This window comes from Hydra vulgaris, chromosome 06 (genome assembly GCF_038396675.1).
Source record: "Hydra vulgaris chromosome 06, alternate assembly HydraT2T_AEP".
Taxonomy (NCBI): Eukaryota; Metazoa; Cnidaria; class Hydrozoa; order Anthoathecata; family Hydridae; genus Hydra; species Hydra vulgaris.
The window spans coordinates 39,386,964-39,403,748 of NC_088925.1; the positions used below are offsets into that span (position 1 = coordinate 39,386,964).

At 29.5% G+C, this 16,785-nt stretch overlaps 1 protein-coding gene across 2 annotated transcripts in view; it reads right to left on the reverse strand.

Moving 5' to 3' along the window:
* The window catches only part of LOC100200309 (histone-lysine N-methyltransferase SETD2), a 67,899-nt gene that overhangs the window by 31,257 nt on the left and 19,857 nt on the right, over nucleotides 1–16,785 (reverse strand). For both annotated transcript variants that reach the window (XM_065800095.1, XM_065800094.1), the window contains exons 5-8: nucleotides 10,950–11,010; nucleotides 10,773–10,824; nucleotides 10,573–10,649; nucleotides 9,923–10,046 (exon numbers count right to left, since the gene is read on the reverse strand). In XM_065800095.1, the coding sequence (XP_065656167.1) occupies nucleotides 9,923–10,046; nucleotides 10,573–10,649; nucleotides 10,773–10,824; nucleotides 10,950–11,010 (314 nt within the window). The remainder of the gene's footprint in view (nucleotides 1–9,922; nucleotides 10,047–10,572; nucleotides 10,650–10,772; nucleotides 10,825–10,949; nucleotides 11,011–16,785) is intronic.

Here is a 16,785-nt window from a genome sequence, read left to right on the forward strand (position 1 = left end):
CAGATTTAGCTTATTTGGATAAGACATTTACTTCATAGAGGGAATATCCTTGGTTCGAATCAACCATTGTCCGTTTTTTTTTAATCGTTTTCATTTTAAATACAGCTGGTCATATATTTGCTTTACAACTATTTATCTTTTCTTATTTGTATATAAAAATATTTTTATTGCATGTTTTTGAATGATACACATTAGGGTAATCATACTTTTAAAATTTTTGATTTGGCGGATAACTTTTATGGTGCCACTATATGTAATTATTAACTTCCCAAAAAAAAAATTGAAAAAAAAATTCTTTTTACCTAGGCGGGATTGCAGTTTTCGAAAAGGTAAAATTTATGCATAAATGCAAGTAGGGTCAAAAAGTTCATTTATGCATAAATGCAAGTAGGGTCAAAATTTTTAAATTATTGAAATATGAAACTATTTAGATTTTTTTTATATATATATTACCATATGTTGTGAAACATGAATAATTTTTTTTTCTAAAAATAAATTTTCCTGGGGAAAAGAGGCTTATAAGATTGAAAAAAAAAATTTTTAATATAATAAATGATAAATTTTTAAAAAATAAGTAGGACTTTCATTGGAATTTTTTCACTAGAAATTTTCAGACTTAATTTGTTTGAATGACATCTTTATAGTTCAGCTTAACAACATCGTTTAGCTTAACAACATTAAAAACAAAACAATGTTAAGTTATAATATAGTCATAAAAATGTTTTTGTTTACAATTTTGTTAAAAAAAGGTTACTAAAAATTTTTTTTGATTTTAGCTTGGGCAAAGTTTTTCTGTTATTCATTTGTGCTCTCACAAATCCGTCTCTTTTTTCAAAACCACAAACAGAGAGTGCTGCTTTTGTAACTTCTTTAACTGCCCTTTCACAAGATTGCGTGTGAAGAGGAAAGTACGGAGCTTCAAAACGAGTGACCAGATATTTGTCAAGATCGTATGTAGAAATTTGGCATGTAAACACTGGTTCTGATATTTTTTCCTTCTCCCAATCTATTAGCTCTTTAGATAGACAAAGCTTCTGTATTGAGAAAAATCTTTTTTCATGAACTTACAGCTGTCTCCGAACTGCGAGGTTTTCCTTGTTTGTTTTAATGGCAAACTTCCTATATTCTTCATCTGAGCTTGACAAAAGCATTAAAATAAGGCATTCCGAGTGGGCAAAATAGGCTCCATTTTAAATGTATTGTGGCAATATTTTGAACTTCATTATCATGTTTTTTCAGCAGTCGCAACAGTGTTACTAAGTGACCTGGGCCATCTACAATACTGTGTTTTACTTTGATTTCATATCACATGTGGAAATATACTTGAGCTACCCATTTAACGATTAAATGAAACTTTTGAAGAACGTCACCAGTAAAAGTGTGATCACTCATATAGAGGAAAATGAAAGCTTCTGCTGTGGTAAGCCATCTGCTGTGACAAATATTTCCACACTTTGCTTTAGAAAGATTTATGTCCATCTTGCCATTGGACAAATATTGTACCAACTTATAACAGAGAGCTGCATCTGTTGACATTGTTTTGAGAACGTTTTCAGGAGTTTCAATTAAAGGTTCCAGCTGTTCTATAGGTTCAAACGTTTCAAGTCTTTTTATGTTATTGACTTTAGATAAAGCTTTTCTGATAATTTGTTAATTTAATAGGGCCAGTAAAACCATCCTTTGAATTAGTTGGGCCATCCAGTTCAACAATTATGTGCCTCAATGGTAATTCATTACAATGGAGCATACAAATAGACCAGAATAATTTTCTCCCTATTAATTGTTCCAGATTTGACAGCAAACCACCACCTTTTCCTGAACCTGTCATGGAGTTTGTAGAATATCCACCTACGACCTCCAAGGACTCATGGATTGCCCTTGGAACCATCCAATTGTAAAGAGCAAATGCAAATTCTTTGGCTGGTTTGCTTGGTGGTATAACTTTAGGTGGTGTGTAATGAGTAAGGTATCTTCCATCAGGCTCACAGGTCACAGTTATATGTTCTTCTTTTATAGTCCTCATGTGAAATTTATTTGTTAGAGGATTCTGTTCCAAAACAAACCTCTAACAGGTTCTTCGTCAGTTAACTTTTCTTCAGACATTATTACTCTCTCTATTATTGCTTCCCTTGCTCTTCTTACTTTCATAGGATCAACAGCTAAATAAGACATATCAAGCATCAAATACTTCGCTTCAATAAGGTCTAGAAGAAAGGATGTAACAATAGCTGATGTTGCTGCTGGTGAAATATCATATCTTATTGAAACTTCTGCAGTATGACTAATTGACATATAGTTTTTTTTTCCAAATCTTGTTTTGAAGCGAATCTTCTGAAATTTTTTCTTTTTTTAAATCTGAATTATCCTCAATTAAACATTCAACAACGTCGTCATTTTCTATCTTATTCGTTTTTTCTATTTCTAATTTTTTCTCTACTTGAAAATAAAAAAACAAACTCTTTTTATATAGTTTTTAAACCACGATTAACTCATAAAGACATAATTATTTGTAATAGTCAGAAACAACTTACACTTCAACCCCCAAGTAAAATAACAACATCATTATTATGATACACTTTCAATTATATTTATTTTGTCTGAACTATAAAGACGTCATTCAAAAAAATAAAGTCTGAAAATTTCTAATGAAAAAATTCCAATGAAAGTCCTAATTATTTAAAAAATTTATCATTTATTATAGTTCAACTTTTTTTTTTCAATCTTATAAGGCCCTTTTCCCCAGGAAAATTTTTTTTTTTTAGAAAAAAAAATTATTTACATTTCACAACATATGATAATATATATTAAAAAAATCTAAATAGTTTCATAATTCAATAATTTAAAAATTTTGACCCTCCTTGCATTTATGCATAAATGAACAAATTTACCTTTTCGAAAACTGCAATTCCGCCTAGGTAAAAATAATTTTTTTTCAATTTTTTTTTGGAAGTTAATATTTACATATAGTGGCACCATAAAAATTATCCGCTGAATTAAAAATTTTAAAAGTATGATGTACCCGAATACACATCTCTTCACATTCAGAATTCTTATACCATTTGAACCTTTCAGTGTATTTTCTAAGCAAAGCGCAAACATATATACATAGTTTTTAAGCTTCAATTAGGCCATGCCTTCTACAAAATTTCAGCCTTGATTGTTTCATATTACCTTTCTATTCCTGTGCATTTATTATCCCCAATCTTCTAGCGCTTTGTAATTTTGAATACCTGTTGCTTTAGTAACCTTTGGCTTTGTGCGTTTAGTTCTACCTGCCCCCTCCCTTTTCGTCTACTATGTTATTGATAAACAATTATTAATAATAATTATTATTAGTTGTTATGCAATTATTATTAACAACTTTTAATAATTGTTTATGTGTGTTTCACCAATATTATAGTAGACCAAAAAAGAGAAGCGGGTAAAAAAGCAAAAACAAAAAATTTGAGAAGTGGGATTCGAGCCACAGACATTCTGTGTATAAAGTAAACACCTTATCCAAATAAGCTAAACATGTGTATACTGGTGAAAAAAGAAATATAATTATATAATTAAAAAAGTTATACATAAAGATATATGCATGTCTTTCTATGTTCAGGCCTCGGAATTAGGGTCAGTCTAGAAGTGTTTTAGCCAACCTCTATGTTTTATGGTAAAATCTCCGTATCAAATTTTTTTTGCCAACCTGTTCCAGATTAAGGTCAGCAAAATATCATCGACCTCATTTTTCCTAATTTTAATGTTTTTAAAACTTAGTTTTTTACACAACGTCTAATATAATAAAAATTGCTAAAGGCCATGACAAATTTGTCTAAAATCAAATCTGCATGCGTGGACATATGAGACGAAAATCCGCACACGTTTTCGGGGAAGGCTTGTACTACCCTCACATTTAGGGTAAATGAAATAATAAAAAAAGCATTTTGTGTTGATTGAAAATGGAAATTGTAAAGGCAATTGATGAGATGGTGCTCATGCTGAAGTGGTACAGGTTGTAAAGACACTGGCATATATTTTGTTAGTTTTACTAAATTTGTTCAACAACAAATGAAAAATTTTTTATTCCAGCATCACCTGTCCAATTTCATTTAGAAATTCAATGACCCTTAACAACATCTTTAGGATGATGTACCTACGTCTGGCAATTTTTCTCCAAGTCCAGTAACATCTGGAAAAATTTCCTCAAGATGTAATTACATCTGAAAGAAATCTTATATGTGCATCTGGTTAAACAATACATCTATAAAATGAGATTTTAGATACAAACACATAATGAGCGCTGATCCAACCTGCATTGTGGACCAGCTAAATGAATGTGTGAGTGTCAGCATAGTCATTAGGTTATTGAGTACCATAACCACACCCCGCGGGATTGCCTAATGCCTGCTTTGTCATTGCGATGTACAATAAAAGAAGTCTGGGCTCACCAGCCACAAAAAACATATTTTTTAATTGTTTATGCAACACTATGATTGCAAAATATAACCAAGGAAGCTATCCAGTTATGCAGACCTGGGAGATATGATAATAGAATCACATTGTAAATGATGTCATTGGGTAAGAATCAGCAATGAATGTAAAGACTATTTAGTAGGAGGAATGAAAACTTCACGACTTAAGAAATGAAAGATCTTGAAGAGATCTTGAAGATTATAATAATATTACAAACCTAAGAAATTTTAATTATGCACATATATCAAAAACAAGTATATTCTAAGGAGCGAGCTTAAGAAATTTTAGTTTGTAAAATTAGTGAAGTGGAGATTGATGAAATAGTAAATTCAGAGTAATTAATCAAAAAAAATTTATACATAGCCATTTGTAAAATGTAGTACTACAGGGTGACCAGCCAAAAGCTAATTTAAAAATACCAGAACATTTCCAGGATTTTTTAAGGATAATTTTTGGTTTTTCAAGGATATATTTATCTTTTCTTAACCACAAAAAAAAAAAAAAATATGTTGCCTTCAAAATATGTTTCATATAAATATAAACATATGTGTATATATGTATATGTATATGTATATATATATATATATATATATATATATATATATATATATATATATATATATATATATATATATTTATATATATATATATATATATATATATGTATGTATATATATATATATATATATATATGTATATATAAATTATTGCTGTCTGTAAGGCACCATGAACAATGTGCAAACTGCAACTTCTCATATTAACTATACCACAATATTCTTTTTCATGTCTATGTTTATCAAACATTTGCAGAACTTCCTAATTAACATTAGGACCATCCATTGATACTTGTATAAGTTTTTCAAGATCAAACACCTCTGTTGCTTCAATGAGTTTGTCATATAAATTCTGTGAATTAGGGCATCTGAGGAATTTTGAGTCAATATATCTAGCTTTTACAACACCAAAACTTAAATCCCAGTATCTAATTCCGAAATCCATTTGTTCATTTTTGAAGATAACATTCATACTCTCATCATATGACAAAACAAAGATTGGTGATGCTCTGACATCAGAAAAAAGCTGGTCTCGATAATAGGGTACTAATCCAAAATTAATAAGGTAAATACATTTTGTTTTGCTTAATGCAAACTTTGATGTTATTGTGCTGTCAGAGAATATGAATTTGAATATTTCATTTAAATTTTAAGCAAAATCTTGAAAAAAAAAGTGACATTACATTCAAGGTCCATATTATTTCTGTCTTGGTAACCAGAGCTGGAGATTGAAGATCCTCAATAGTAGGCTGTGCTGATTTTTAGCTTATATATTTTTTTGAATTAGGAGAATTTTTATGTTACTTTTATGTTACTGATAGCTGCTTTGCTACCAGATTATTTTATCCTGTAAAGAACAAAGCCAATTAAATTCCTGCAAATTTTCCAAAATTCATGAAAACATATATTTAAACAAAAGTAAAAAAACTTATAAACTACCAGTAAAGAATATATCTGCTGCATTATGTATCATTGCATTAAACTTATGCTGCTTACCAGTTGCATGAGAATCCAAGGCAGATACTCCCATGTTAGAAGTATCAATATCCATTCTGCACCAACTACATCTTGCTTTTTAAGGATATGAAGTACAAAGTTTTACCCAAGAAGAATATTTTTTGTTGTATAGCCATTCTGTTTGAAAATGACAGTTCTTTGTCTTATGCATTATATTAGTTGTATATAATAGTTTATAAATAATTAGTAGATGTTGATAATACCGACAGTAATAGTTAACAAAAAATTTTTTGGATTACAGAAAATATATAAATTCAGTAGAAATCTACACAATATTCATAATATTTCTGTAGAAGACAAAAACATGATAGCAAAATATTGAACTAATTCAAAAAAAGAGTTCCAGGATTTCCAGGATTTATTGCTAAAAGAGGTATTTTTCCAGGACTTTTCCAGGACCTATCAAATTCCAGGACATTTCCAGGATTTCAAGGACCACTGGCCACCCTGTACTATAAGATTGTCAGGAAACAACCAGAACTTGCTGGCAATATAATCAAGTGCCTAAATAAAAAATGAGGCTAGTTGAAGATAAAGGTGTGTGAGAAAAATATCTCCAACAGGTTTACAATTGATGGATTAAATGGTTTACAAAATTGACCAAAAAATATGAAGCAATCTTCAAGATGTTTGAAAGTTTATTTGAATTTTACACAACGAATTTTTTAAATTTTATTTTTGTAGCTGTATTTCCATTCATTTATTTTTATTCTAGAATTGGATACATTTATTTGCTACATTTTAATATTTATTATTTTGGTTTATTTCTTTTTTGCTAATATAGTTATAATAATTATTGCTAATTTTTACTAGTTTGCATGATTAATTTTATTATGTTTACGTGGTAATTTTTATTTTTCAATATTTTCGCTTCCAACAAGGCTGCAAGCAACTACTATTAGAGTTGGAAGTTATTGGAAGAGAAAAGATGAAGATTGTAGAGCAAGATAATGATAGACAGATGACTTAAAGGATTACAAATTGTACAAATCAGGAAAGCAAGATGAATGAAGTGAATTCCAAAGAACTGATGTTTGATGAAAAAAAATTAGACGAATAAGAGTTTTTGGAGCACATAGGAATAGTCACAGAAAGAGGATGAGTCATAAATGAATGACGAGTAACACAAGAATGAATTTTAGTAGATAACACAAGAGATACTAGCTGTTTATAGCAGTGCCCAATATTGTATTTGTAGAAAAGAGGAGGAGAAGTAACATTATGACAATGTGATAATGGTTGGAGATTTGAGTTTGTAAACATAGTTGGAGCTACAAGAGCAGGTCCAACTTTGTTTACAATGCGTTTTTGCACCTTGTCTAAAAGAGAAAGGGCATCATTAGAAGATCCGACCCAGATATGTGAACAGTATTCCATACAAGGCTGGATTTAAGATTTATAGCAAGAGAGAATAAGAAAGTGTCGAGCTTGATAATGAGATGCAACCTTCTTCATCTATTAAGGCGGTGCAGATGTATTTTTAATACATTGTTTCCAGTTTAGGATGTTGAATGCTGGATCTTCTTCACACCATGCATGGGTTTTGATTGTGTCTCTGTTTTTATGACTAGAAAAATCATTCTATTATCTCCTAATGAAGGTACAGCTCTAAAACTCAGTTTTACGGTTCTGAGGTTGGCTGGTAGTCAGGTTTCCCAAACTCTGGGGTAGCTCTCAGAGAGGCTGATTCTATAAACAGCTGAAAAATATCAAAGTATTAACAGTGCCATGTTGCGAATGGATGATGTTAACTAATAGTAATAAGGCAATTGTCAGATTGCCTGAATCATCTACCTTCTCTATGTCTTGTTTCTGATCCTAGTTAGTGCTCAGTTTCTCCACATTCACCCTTAGGTTATTCTAATTATAGTTTGAACTCTCTAAAACTATTATCTCATTTTTCTTCATCATCTGAATCCCCTTATCATCATACCTCTTACAACTACCTTAAAGCTGACCGGGACTCTTCATGATGACCCTTTGATAGAAATCTTTCATCTTCCTGCCGACAAATGTGCTTCTTACATAACTTCATGAATTCATGCTGGCATGGAATCTTTTATTCTCTCTTAACAATTTCAAGTTAAGTCTCACTATTATCCATGGTTTTCCTAACATTGTGCTGCTGCAATTGCCAATCGAAACCATTACTTCCATATCTATCAACTAAACAATTCTCCAGAAAACAGATGACTGTTTATTACTGCTAGAAACAATTGTAAAAAGCTTTTATCTAATGCCAAAGCCTGCTATTCTCAGGTCATCAAATCTTGTATTTCATCACAAAAATTAGGCTCTCATGACTTCTGGAGAATCTTTAATAGTATCAATAATAAGAGCAAATCTGTAATTCCACCTCTCTTGTATGGTTCAGATTTTGTCACCTCACCTAAAGACAAAGCTGAACTTTTTGCTAAGAATTTTTCATCAACATCATCTCTTGATTCCACTAGTTGGGATCTACCTGATATAGCTGTCAAACAGGTTGATCCATTGCTTGACATTTGTATCACTCCAGTTTCTGTATCAAAAGTGATTTCCTGCTTAGACTCTTCTACACCCTGTGCTCTGGACAATATACCTGTTATAGTCTTGCAGAAGTGTTCTCTGCAGCTGTCATCTATACCTTTAAAACTTTTCAACAAGTGTTTATTAGAGTCTTGTTTTCCAGCCTGTTGGAAGGCGGCATTTGTTATCCCTATTTTCAAAAGTTCTGGAGAGCAATCTGATTCGTCTAACTACTGTCCCATTAGTCTTCTTCCTATCATAAGCAAGGTTTTTGAATCTTTAATTAACAAAAACTTATTCTCTCATCTTCAATCTAATAATTTACTTTCTGATCATTATTATGGATTTTGATTTTCTTGATCTACAACTGATTTGCTAACAGTAATAACCGATAGGTTTTATAGTGTATTGGATAAAGGTGGAGAGATTAAGGCCATCGCTATTGACATTTCTAAAGCTTTTGATAGAGTCTGGCATGCTGGTCTTCTGGTAGTATAAAAGTTTGTTTGCAGATATACTACCATCTATTCTTGTCATGATAAGAAGCCAATACTCTCTGATTGCTTGGAGGGGGCATTTGAGCTTGAAAAGGATCTCACTTCTTCTACAACATGGGGCTCACAATGGCTGGTGAACTTTAGTTCAGATAAAACTCAATTTTTTTCGGCCAATCATTATAGCAATAATTTAGATCTTCCTAATAGAATGGTAATGTACTCAATGACTTATCTACTCTTCATCTTCTAGGATTAACTATTATTTTGGATCTTTCTTGGAAACTTATATCAAATCTGTTGCAAAATTAGCATCTGCTAAGGTTACATCTCTTTATTGAGCTCAACATTTTCTTACTCTGGATTCTATTCTCTATCTCTATAAATCTCAAATTCAGCCTTGTATGGAATACTGTTACCATATCTGGGGCGTAATGATGCCCTTTCTCTTTTAGACAAGGTGCAAAAATGCATTGTGAACATAGTTGGACCTGCTCTTGCAGCCAACCTCCAACCATTATTACATCATCGTAATGTTGCTTCTCTTTCTCTTTTCTACAAATACTATAATGGGCACTGCTCTAAAGAGCTATTGTCTCTTGTGTCATTTACTAAAATTCACTCTCGTGTTACTTGTCATTCAAGTCTCATCCTTTTTCTGTGACTGTTCCTAAGAGCTCTAAAAACTCTTATTCCTCTAGTTTTTTTCAATGAACATCAGTTCTTTGGAATTCATTTCATTCATCTTGCTTTCCTGATTCATATAATTATTTGTGTGTGTGTCTGTGTGTGTCTGTGTGTGTGTGTGTAATATACATGTCAGAAGTAAAGTTAATCTTTTTACGCAGTTATACAAATTGAGTAAAACATAAAAAAATATATAGATAAAGAACTAACCTCATTAGTCTTAAGCGTCATAAAGTAATAATGGTTCATTCCTTCAGCATTGTATAACTTTGTTCTTCTATGAAACTCTGTATAATCAACAACTTCACCACAATACTCACTAACAAATGAACCTCTGCAAACAAAATAAAATTTATTTAAAATATAATCTATAAACTATAATAAACTATAATAAAGAATTACAAAAAAAAAAATAAGTTCTATTGATTTATTTTTTTATTACATTTTATTTCTATGCAAACTCATTCTCATAAAAGTCTTATCTGTTTAACAAATACAGCATTTAGAATGTCAGGCTTAAAAAGAAATCGCATCATTAGTCTACTTTAAAGTACCACAGTGTAAATAAACTTTATCAATTATAAAATTATATAATCTATTAAACTTTATTGAATATAAAAATTTCATAATAGTAAACTCTGTGAAAAATTTTAAAAAAGATTGGTAATAAGCTACCAATAATTATGTTTTGGTCGCCCAAAGAGGAAGTAAATATAACTAACTGTACACTACTGAATATTTACAAATAAACAAAGAATGAAAGTTTTTTTTTTAATGTTTAAAATGAGTGATATTAATATAATTATATTAATATAAACGAAAACTCAAGTTAAAAAGTAAAGTAAATAAACATTGAGTACTTTGTGATAGATTGTTGAGTTTTTAATCCCCATCCCTTTTTGCCAGCTTTGAAAATAACTAGATCATACTGACAACCCTAAAATAACCAATCAAATATAAGTAAATAATTGATAACCCTATAATAACCAATCAAATATAAGTAAATAAAAATTTAATCTCATTAATGGTAATAAAAGCAACAAATCAACAATAACTATACTTTTTGAAAGTTTCTGTTAGTGCAAAATTCTCTTGTAGGACATCTATTGTTGCTAACATTAAAAAATAACATATTTAACCCAATATTAAAGAATAATAAACTAAAATCTTAGAATAACAAAATAACAAAACAAATTTCATCCAAAATATAGTTATTCCATTGTTAATGCAGGTATACCACTCAATCATCAATAGACGATTCAAACAATTTTCATCGCATCCCACAAAAAATGGATCATCTACAAAATAACAAATAAAAGATATAAAAAAACAAAATTAAAAAAATAATAGTTGCTGGAAAGTGCAAAAATTACAAAAATATTTCTATTTAGTCAATTTAAAATTTGCCATCATTGTGAGCTTAAAGTGTTTATCAAGAGATCATATATGTTGGTGGGTATAATTTTGCAAATGTTGTAATCAACAAAAATATTATAATTAATAAAAATATTATTTAATCAGATAAACAAACCTCTAAATATTTGTATGATTACAAGAACAAAATTAAGCAAAAGTGGAAGATCATTCAGCCAAAAAAAGTGCCAATTTAAAATAATAAAAAATAGATATGCCTATGCAATTCAACTTTACCATTAGAAAAAAACTGAAGAGAACTAAAAGTAGATAAAAGCATAAGCTGGAAATCTATTATATGAAATCTTTTATATGAAAACATAAACTATAAGAAAAGGAAACAAATTTTTCAACCAACTGTTATACACTTGGAAAGATAATTCATACATATTAAATGGTACATACAATTGTTGTTAAATATTTTTTGTAAAAATTTGAGCATGTTTTTATAATTGATCAAGTAGGTTAAGAATTTTTTTGTGTTCTTTTAAAACAAATAAGATGTCTTATTTGTAATTTTTCCTTCTGTTTTTCTTTAACTTTATTTTCAAGATAACAATCAACTAAACTAAAGAAATTGCTTTCTTCAGAAAGGTAATTAACTAAAATAGCCTAATATAAATCCTTGAGCAACATAAATGTCAAAAACTTATGCATTTTTATCGACTCCTTTTGAATAAAAATCCTTGCAAGCAGAAGGCAGATAGTCTGAATTGATTCAAGAATGTTTCTTGAATAAAAAAAAACTATAGGCCAGGTGAATAAAAAAAAGCAATTGCTTTTACTCAGTAATTGGTCAGCTTTACGTGGACAAAAACTTCAGCAATTTTGGTTAAATTTTTGTTTATGTAAAGCTGAGCAATTACTCAGCATTTTTGGAGTAAATTGCTTAACTTTACTTGAATAAAATTTCAGGGACTTTGTTCAAATTTTTATTCACGTAAAGCTGAACAATTACTCTAAAAACACTGAGTAAAAGCAATTGCTTTTTTTTATTCACCCGGCTAGAGTATCCAATACTAGTCAAAAAATCAATAACAGCATTTCGGTATTATAAAAATATAATACAGGAATACTGGTATTAAAACTGGTATTTAATATTTTAAATTTTTAAAGCAAAGTAAATAAACTTAAAAATCACAAAAACTTGAAAAGAATGCAAATTTATTGATATATTTTGTAGAACCTTTATCTTTTATTTCATGAAAGTAACCTCTTAAAAAACAAAGAGCATCCAGAGTTTTGTTACCCATTCTGCACTGCAACTTGTTTAAAATAATACTGGTAGCAGAAAATACTCTTTCGGATTCAACGTTTTCAAATTCCAAACCGTTAAAAGATCATAAACCTGTTGGATATATTTTCCTTGCACACCTTCATCTTCGAAGAGACTCAATTCTTTTTTTAGATACTTGATTATATCACCAGCACTTTGTGGTTGTTTCCCCACAACCTTATAGTTTATTTGTTTACAAATGGCCTTGTACATGTCTTTTTTCATTGATTTCTCGGAATTTTTTCCTTCGTCAATCTCAACTTTGCTAACCTCAAAGTGAAGAATTTCCTGGGCTCATTCTTCAACAGCAGTGCTTTGATTCCAAAGTCCCTTCTGATTTACGATGCCCGAAAGTGAACTAAGATTATTCGCTTTTGATGCACGTGGAAAGTTAAAAATTAATAAGTTTGAGTTTCTAATACGACCTTCTAGACTTTTATGCAGATAAGAAATTAAATCGGACAATTGCGTTTTTCTTGCATTGTTTTAAAGCAGTCATAAATTCTATGCTCAATGATAAATTAATTTCACATAGCCTGTTAAACATAAAATGTCAATGCTGCATCCGCAGAAATTAAGTTAGCATCCTTGTAACAAAGTGACTCAACAACTATATTTACAAGCAAAAGTGCTGAAATAGTAGCTGAAACTGTTTCACAATCAGTTTCTGTAAAGTTTATATTAAGCTTTAAATCTATATCTGATTTTTGAATGCATGACTTTAATTTGTAAAAACGTATGAGCATTGCTAATAGGTTACTCCATATAGTTTTGGAATCTGCAATTAAGAAGTATTCTTTACGAAATTTGAACTTTACATAATTCTGTAGTATCTCATTTTTTAATGGTGAACGTTTGAATATTTACACAATTTTCCTTACTTTTTGTATAAGGGGACCAATTTGACTTATGTGCTATTTCTGTATCTTGTTCTTGTATATCGTAATCCATCACTAATCCTTCCTCGTATTTATTTGAAATATTTTCACCATAGTTTTTGTGCTCTTCGGCATCTTAATAATGAGTCGAAGTCTATTGATTCATTTGAGCAAAAGCTTCTTTCTTCGGTTGTTTCTATTTTATATAGAACATCTACAACTGCAAAAAATTGTCACTATTATAGCAAAACTATTCGACAGTTAGTAATTAAAGAAATATCAGAATATAAATTAAATGGAAAAGGTTTTAGTATTACTTTTGATGAGTGCACTTGTTTAAGGAAGCGGCGATACATAAATGTGAATCTTCACTCGGCGATACATAAACGTGAATCTTCAACTCCGAGTGAAGATTCACGTTTATGTATCGCCGCTTCCTTAAAGAAGTGCACTCATCAAAAGTAATACTAAAATCTTTTCCATTTAATTTATATCCTGATATTTCTTTAATTACTAACTGTCAAATAGTTTCGCTATAATAGTGACAATTTTTTGTATAGTAGTGAAATTTTGGAAGTTTATCACTTAAATTTAATACTTTTAATGATTTTCAAGGATCATCAGATGTTATAAAAATTCTGAATGAAAGCCCATTAAGTGCTGTCATTCTAGATAAGATTACTGCCAGCGAGTCTTCTGTAGTTTTTTTAAAATATTTAGTAATTTTTAGAGGAGGCGTATCAGATATTGAACTAGATTCACCAAAAGGTTTAATAGCATCTCGTTTTCGTAATATTACATCATGTCTTGTTTTTAAATGTGTATGAAGGCCGCTTGTTGAGCCACCTGCTGCTTTTATAATTTTTGCGCACTTCTTACACTTTGCAGTATGCCCTTTTTCATCTTTGAGATTTATCTCCGCCTTTTGAATGCTCAATAAACTTTTTAATTTCACTCTCCATTGGCTAAACTAGAATATTATAATCTGTAAATATGTGTCACATACTTTATCCTCACAATGTTTAATCAGTCACATAATGTGACTGATATAAACATTTATTATTTAAATGAAATGAATTTAAATAAGTTTAAACTTAAAAATGTTAATTTTTAAACTTACCAAAGTTGTTCTTGGTAATTATTTTATAAAGACTATTAAAGAAATAGGTATATAATGATGCCGACCTCTAAAAAATTGAGGCCAGCAAATTATTGCCAACCTCATTTTTCCTAATTCCGAGGGTTGTGTTATTTATTTTGTTTTATTATAATACAAATTACTTTGGATTATATCGTCAGTATACAAGGGAAATATAGTCCATTTTTAGCAGTATGGAGTTATTTATACCACTATTTAGTATTTTAAATTCTCTATCGTTTGATATCCCACACAAATTTAAAAAATCAATTATTGAGATATTAGGATTTTTTATTTCAACTGTTACACAAAAACTTATTATTTAAACTATTACACAAAAACTTATTTGTTTATTATCTCAAAACTTATCAAAAATTATGAACATTATAAAAAATATAACAAAAATTATCTCAAAATGATGTTTTTGAACTTGGTGCTTTTCCCTTGTATACCGACGACATATAAAAAAAAATTGAAAAAAAATTTTTTTTTCTTGAAAAATGAGAAATTGTTTTTTATAGATAGTTTACACTTTTGTTTGATTCTGCAGTTTAACTGGCATTTGGCAGAGCATAAATACACGACAGCGCTCTAAAAATGGTTTCATAACTGTCATACTTAAAAGATAAAAAGTTTTTATATTGTGGTTTTATTTAGCAGTTACTTAATTAAAAAGTATTTCATATTTTTTTGAAAATGTTATTTAGTTGTTTTTTCAATTTAAAAATAAATCAAGATTTAAAAAATGATAACAAGAAAAAAGTAAAAGTAATTGAATCATTAATTTATTTTAAACTTAAAATTATTTTACACATACATAATAGTAATAAAAACGCGTCATCAAATGTATAAAGTGTGCATGTCTAATATCACATTGTGTTTGTAAATATTTTTGATACTCCCACACTTAAATTATAATAAGTTTGTAAATAACAGGGCTTTATGCTTTTCTTAAAAGGTTATTAATGTTATATTTTGAAACTTGTGAGAATTATATATAAAAGCATACACATTTCAATAAGTTATTTTAATTGATAGCAGGTAGTAATTTTAAGGTTACCTTAATTATATTTGAGATGTATAAATACTTGGGAAAACAACTGACTAAGTTAAATAATGGACTTATAATATTTTTTTTATTTTTTATTTTCATTTATAATTGTAAATGTAATTTAGAAAAATATAAAAAAAAAAGAAATCTAGATGGGAAAAGAAGAAAGAAAAATTTCAAGTTGAGTTAAAGTTATTGCAATCAGGACAAAAACTCTCTATGGATTCTTTGCATCATCATCACCTAATCCTACACCTTGTGATTCAGCAGACACCCTGGAGCCAATTACATACAAGCTATCTAGTCACAGTAATCCAGTTGATTTTTCAATTTCAAAAACATTGGACCATATTGGTGTTCAATACCTCCAAACATTAGATAACATAGATGATTCAAATAACAAAGGCCAGCAACATGACAAGAGGTAAATTTTATAACTTGTACCCATCCAATTCAATCAAGCTCTGTAAAGAACACAGTATCCAGAGGTTATAATTGCAATACTGATAACAAACCAGATGAAACAGTTCGTACCTGGCTCAGCTTTGACAAGAAGAGAGAGAAATTTTTTTGCAGTGTATATATATGTTTTAATGGTGATCCTAACATCTTTTTTGGATCAAAACGAAAATGCTACCGTTATTTAAAACTCATAGAGAAAAGAACCATCTTGCACTGATGCTTTGTATGCACGTACAAGCACTGATGCTTTGTTTGCACGTACAAGTATGTTTTTTATACTTTATTATGTGCTTAGCTATTTAATCAATTTTAAAATTGATGATCGCTATTTTTTGGATACTTCAGGTATATTCTGCAACAGAGAGCATTAAGCCGATTGTTGGCAATGAAAAATATGTTTCATATCACATCACATCACATACGTTTCATATCACATCTTATCACAAAAAATGTGTTTCATATCATATCACATTTTATCACATCACATCATATCACATTTTGACCCTTAGTGTTAATATTAATGAGTGTATTTTCTGATCTTAAACATTAAAAAAAAATTTAAGAAACAAATTGACCCAAGAACAAACACAAGATACATTACAATGTTTCTACAATGCGGACATAACAGAGGAAATCCCTTTAGACAAGACTGTATTTGCAGCCGGAAGCCATGAAAGCAGTCTTCTACACTGATAGTTTTTTATTATTCATGTATATTTATATAGTTTAAATGTATTTTTTGCACAGCCGTTATCCTTTTTCAGCCTGTCAGACTGTCCTGAAATAAATAAATGAATGAACACTTTCAAGTAGAAATAAATGTGCCGTTAAATTATGCATAACTATACTTTTAAA